The 6133-nt window shown below is 43.3% G+C and overlaps 1 protein-coding gene across 4 annotated transcripts; it reads left to right on the plus strand.

Moving 5' to 3' along the window:
* Positions 1 to 387: 387 nt before the first annotated feature.
* LOC133976013 (ORM1-like protein 3) lies at positions 388 to 5041 on the plus strand. Of its 4 annotated transcripts, none has more exons than XM_062414081.1 (4): positions 388 to 525; positions 1141 to 1368; positions 1672 to 1823; positions 2793 to 5041. In XM_062414081.1, the coding sequence occupies exons 1-4, from the start codon at positions 451 to 453 to the stop codon at positions 2926 to 2928; spliced, it is 591 nt and encodes a 196-aa protein (XP_062270065.1). In that variant the 5' UTR covers positions 388 to 450; the 3' UTR covers positions 2929 to 5041. The 4 variants fall into 4 exon arrangements, with proteins under 4 accessions (XP_062270065.1, XP_062270068.1, XP_062270066.1 ...); XM_062414084.1 differs by having other exon boundaries at positions 410 to 544; XM_062414082.1 differs by having other exon boundaries at positions 415 to 690.
* The last annotated feature ends 1092 nt before the right edge of the window (positions 5042 to 6133 follow it).

Here is a 6133-nt window from a genome sequence, read left to right on the forward strand (position 1 = left end):
TTAAGCTGCAGGGAGTCATGTGCGTGGCTCACTAGACTTTCAGCTTCAGCCCAGACTTCACCTTCCTTCCCTTATCTGAGGTTGGGTCATGGTGGCAACAGGGTGGTCCACACATCCCTTTCCTTGTATAAGTCTATTTATTGTCAGAAACTATATTCCCAGGTTACTTTATTTATTAATATGATTATATTATATCATTCCACAATTTTTCACATATATATATATATAAATATATCTCATGTGTCAATCATGCTCTTTCTTTGGGATCCTCCTCCACCCTGACGTCGATAGGGGGCGTGATCCAGGTCATTTTAACGCATTGAGCGGTGATTGGTCAGCGAGGACCCCGTGGCACGAGGCAGCCAATCACGTTGCAATGCGCAGAGCAAAAAAAAGCGATGCTGAAGAACTGAGTCGAGGATCGGAGCCGCGAACACGAGCAGCGATGACATGACGCGTGGACGGTGCCGTGTGGTGGGGCTCGAACACGGAGCACCAGCGGATGTGTGGCCCCGGACCGTGACGGTGAGCCGCGGGGAGGGAGGTGAGGGTCGGACGGACCGAGGAACCGGAGCGTCGCCAGCCTCCCGATGACCGCGTTATCCAACCGGAGGCTCCGTTAAGACACGCGCACACACACACACTTACGCACGCGGATAACGGTCCGAGCAGAAGCCATTTTTCTCCGCAGTGAGTGATCTTTAACCTGCTGCTACTTGTAGATCTGAGGCTGTAGCCGCCATTATTACACCCTGTTACATTTCAGGCTCTAAGGTGTTGAATATGAAGAGCGATGTTTGTTTCCTGTCGCGAACCAGACGCACTCGGACTTGTTCTCTGTTTTTAATTCACTTTAAAACACGTTAGCATCTTCGTTTAGCCCCTGTTCGCATCACTTCCTTGTTTACCTTTGCCACAGCGGAATACTGATCTCTGATTGGCTGACAGGTGACCGTTACGTGTCGTGCAATATAACTGTAATTGTAGTTGAATGGTAGCTAATGTTGTAGCTAAAGCATTATAGTATTTATAATTTGTTAGTAATCTTCAGGTTTTTCATCAATAATCAATAAGTTGATCTGCAGCAGGGGCGTGATTTTGTCAGCACATTTCTTACTTCCTTGTTTACCTTTGCTACAGGAAAAATGCCGGCTCCTGATTGGCTGTAAGGTGTCCCTTAACGCCGCCGGCACCATGAACGTGGGCACGGCGCACAGCGAGGTGAACCCCAACACCCGGGTGATGAACAGCAGGGGCATGTGGCTGTCCTACATCCTGGGCATCGGCCTCCTGCACATCATCCTGCTCAGCATCCCCTTCGCCAGCGTGCCCGTGGTCTGGACCCTCACCAACCTCATCCACAATGTGGTCAGTGGAGCCGAGCACAAGCACACACACACTAACACACACACACACACACACACACACACACACACACACACACACACACACACACACACTCATAGCACCACAGTTTCACTTCATTATTCACTGAACACGCTGGCTTAGTGAAGAGGTTCCCCCCCTCTCTATCACTGCTCTAAGTAAAGCTCACCACTTTTCAGTCTCTCTTCTTGAGGGATTGTGTTCCAGGAACAACAAGTGGTGTCAGTCATTCATTCACCAGATGTGTAATATCAGGTCTGTCTCTGTGTCTCTTCTCTGTTGCAGTGCATGTACCTGCTCCTGCACACGGTCAAGGGGACGCCCTTCGAGACCCCCGACCAGGGCAAGGCGCGCCTCCTCACCCACTGGGAGCAGATGGACTACGGCGTCCAGTTTACTGCGTCGCGCAAGTTCCTCACCATCACACCCATTGTGCTGTGAGTGTCACCAACAAACCCAACGCCTGTCTCAGAAATTGTGTTCAGGAAAAGTTCACTCTCACAAAGGGAGTTTATTGATCCACATCTCCTCTGCTCTCTTATTATCAACCAGCCTCTTGTTCTGGGGCTCAGTCTTTGCAGCAGGAGCTCTCGCCCTGTTCTTATTACCCCCCCCCCCCCTCCAAACACACACACACACACACACACACACACACACACACACACACAAACACACACACTCTTGGACGTTTTGTTACCTAGCTGTTTCCAGCAGGAAGAGAGAAGTGGTCAAGGCTCCAGCTGGAAAAAAGGATTCATTAGGGAGCTTTTCTAATTTCCTCCCTTGTTCAGCAGAGAACAGGATGTGCAGCCACTCATTGTACAGTCACCCCCCACACACACACACACTGCTCTGTGTGCGTGCGTGTGTGCGTGTAGCTTTATTTAAAAACTCTGTTATATCACATGGGCACAGCTTCTGTCATTGGCGCTAGCTGGACATTAAAACATTAATAATAATCACAATATCATTATAGCATTACAACAATAGTCTAATATTTTTATATAGTGATTAATGCACAGTGTGGAGGTAAAGCCCATAATTGATTAACCTCAGATTTGTAAAAAAAGAGTTTAAAACCAGAAGCTCAGGAGCAAAAATCATAGTTTCAATAATAATTAAAATTTGACATAAATTTAGATAATCATTGATATCTTCTTATATGTATATATATACATATACAAATATATATACCAGCTTGGTGTCAGGGTTTGTGCTGGGAACTGCTTTCCTGAATGTTCCCCTGAGTAAAGCTTTAGACACAATCCTAATAGAAACACCACATCAGTGATCATCTTGTGAGGTTTCAAACACAATCTATTGTCCCCTGTAGTGCTTGAATATATCTCCCTATGGTTCAGAGGTTCTCTCTGTAACTTCCTCTTCTTTTGATTCATCCCATTCAGGTATATTCTCACCAGCTTCTACACCAAATACGACCGGGTCCATTTTGTGGTCAACACTGTCTCCCTGCTCACGGTGCTCATCCCCAAGCTGCCGCAGCTCCACGGCGTGAGGATCTTTGGGATTAATAAGTACTGACAAGGCAGAAGAGGACACCTCCTTCCTCGAGTCCCCAGGGACCTGCTGAGAGCACGCAGAGGATCAGGCCTCTGATTTGGCTGCAGATCCACGAGGATCTGTTGCTCTTTGGCTCCGGACTCTGCCTGCCGACTCTAAATGAAGCCCGCTGGGACGCTGCCATGGCTCCAAACCCCGGGAAAGAGACGAGGTTCTTTACAGAGAGAGGAGAAAGGGAAAGTGTACTGTTGAGGCCTGATGCCTTTTTACAAGTTTTCCACAGACACTAAAAAAGCATTTTTTTAAAGAGGAATTATATATTATATCATGTCCGTTTTTGTAGAGATGGCAGTTTTTAGAAGTTAGAGGAAGAAGTAGTTGCACTGTTATTGTGCCATTTTCAATCGGCACCTTAGACAGTACTTTTTTATTTTTTAGCTAATGCTACACTGCTGTGTTTACACAGCTTCGCTCCCATGTTGAGCTTCCTCTCTCTCTCTTCTGGGCTCCAGTAGCGACTGCGTCACGACGTGGTGAGGGAACTGTGAACGACCTCAGTGTCCAGACACCAGAAGCCACTCAGCGTTTCACATTTAGCCCTCGCTGCTCCGCTCAGGGCCAAAGGAGTTAAGTTGAGCAACTCTTATTTTATCTGACCGTCTCGATATTTGGACTCCTCTTGTCCCAAGTTGTGTGGCAGAGCGCCTGCAGTCTGCAGAGTCGTCTGGTCTGAGAGCAGAAGATATGCTCGAGAGCTCTGCGCTGATCCAACATAACCAAAGATTCTGCCGTCTGAGGGAAGGGTCAGTTTTCCTGTCATTACTTTGCTCATAGTTTAATATTGGGACACATGCCAAGAGTAGTACTGTGCAGCTGTCAATAATGAAAGGTTCAAGTGTATTTAATGTTATCCTTCATGAACAATTTAAAGGTGCATCAATCTACTTTTTAGCCACTAGGGGGCATTAAGCTCTCAGAAAAGCTGTGAACCACAGAACCGTATAAAGATGGATGACATGACAGTGACGCCAAAGCATTTAGATCGCTTCCTGGTGGCTGGCTGCAGTATTAGTCACAAAATAAAGTTTTTATTAAAGTTATCATTAAAACGCCACCTCCTCCATGTAAGTGAAGGGGACATGAACCAAACTAAAAAGTCAAATTCACATCAAATCCTTTTTTATCCAGGAAAGTTTCTGTGTTTGGTTCTTATCACATTGATGTTGAATGTTGAATGTTTAGAGTGAATTCACTTTTTCTCAAAGTCATTTCATCCACAGTTAATATTAAAAGTATTGATTAATGCAGCTTTAAGGTTCTTCCTCTTGCTGTAGGAAAATAGTTGGAAAGAGACTTTGTTTTTCTTGAGCTTTACCCACAGGTACTTTTTTTAAATCAATATTTCCATTATAATGACTGTGTTTGATTTTATTCTTCATCCTACTGGAAGTCTGAAGTGTCCATGAACCATTTCCTCCTGACAAGGCTCCTCTTGAATTGTTCTATAATGTGAAGTAATGATTTGAACATGTAGAAAGTTAGATCTCTATTGAAGGACTGCATTTCTTCTTCTTCTGCTCGATGAAACACATGAAACATGTTTACTGACGTTAACTGAACAGTATTGACCACTCGTTTCTATCTCAGCAGTAATACTAGCAGCAGGTACATAAACATTAATAAATACGCAACACTAGTTTCTGCTTCTACAGCTTTAGTTATTGTGATTTCTCACTGTTTCTGTTGCTGAAACAAAACCGTTGCATTAAGTTGAATTAGTGTCATTTACAGTCGAGGACCAAAGATCCAGACAATTGAGAAGTTGTAAATACTCTAGTTTCTCTGCTGCAGCATTTATTTCTCCATCAGGATGTTTTCAAATGTCATGATCAGCATAAGGGCTTCAATATGAGACGTTGTAGCTCAAAGTGACCATCAGTTTTTCTTTTTTACTGGATTATTCAAGACAACAGCTGCAGAAGAACGGCTTTATAGTCAATGTGGATTAAATGTGAAGCTCTCAAATGCAGAAACCTCTGCTTGTGGTTTCTGTTTGTTGGTACCTGAAGGAAATGTCATTGTGATGTTCTGTAAAGAGTGTGCGTCCCCAAAATACAGTATTTTTTAAGTATCATCCAGAAAAGTCTCTGTTGTTTTTGCAGAGTGTGTCAGTGTCTCAGAAATCCTAACATTTCAGGAGCAGTGTTTTTTTCTTCGGGGCTTTCTAACTTCGCAGAAAAACAAACTGCATGTAACACACCAGAGGAATTTAATGTTCAAATCCTAACCCAGTGTGAAAGACTGGAGGACTGAGTGTTAATGTGAAACAGAAAGAGGTTTCTGTTGCGCTGCCATGTCTCCATGAGTCAGTGACTTGTTTTGACTTGTAGCGTTTAGTCGAGCTCATGTTCGGAGGTTCAGAAGACTCTTATTTTTTAAACATGTCATAATAGTCGATCCCTTTATTGAAGTGGACTTTTTATTACTTCCGGAGCTTTTTGCACAGAGGACACTGTGAAGGAAATGTACCAAACTAGAGGAAGGTTTGACTCCCCTATCTAAATATGTGTATATATAATGTACTTTATCGCTATGCTTAGTCTGTTCTTTGTATATAATTTTAATACTAAAATACGATTGGATCTAGAATATCACTCTGTAGATTTCACACCTCTGCCAAGGCCTAACTGCCCCTTAAATCAAATAAAGCTGCACCAAATTAAACACACTCACTGATATCAATACCTGAAATATATCAGGCTTTATTCATCTAGATTAATGAATTATTTCCTGAGAAATTACTGAAAGTATCACAGACACCATTTACATTTATATAAAAATATAAATATATATTTGCTGTGTTTTTTTTAAACCTCAGCTTCAACTAAAAAAGCTGCGATGTCTCTCTCCACTAGAGGGCAGCAAATGGTCGTTATTGACTTTAATCTGAAACGACATCCAGCCGCTGTCCAGAGGCTTTCTCACTCGCTCATTATGCAGATCTACAGCCTCTTGCAAATAAGACTTTTTATTTTTCCTTTACTGTTTGCTTTCTATGAATGAGTCTTGACTTTGTGCAACAGTAAACTCGTGACCCATAAATGTCACCACTTGTACAGTGAGCTGAATATATAACTCTCAAATACAGACGGGGGGCAAATGTGTTTCTGTTCACTCATGAAACAACGAAAAGAAGTTTGCTGCAGAGACGTATTTATTCAGACGT

Source organism: Platichthys flesus, chromosome 20 (genome assembly GCF_949316205.1).
Source record: "Platichthys flesus chromosome 20, fPlaFle2.1, whole genome shotgun sequence".
Classification (NCBI taxonomy): domain Eukaryota; kingdom Metazoa; phylum Chordata; class Actinopteri; order Pleuronectiformes; family Pleuronectidae; genus Platichthys; species Platichthys flesus.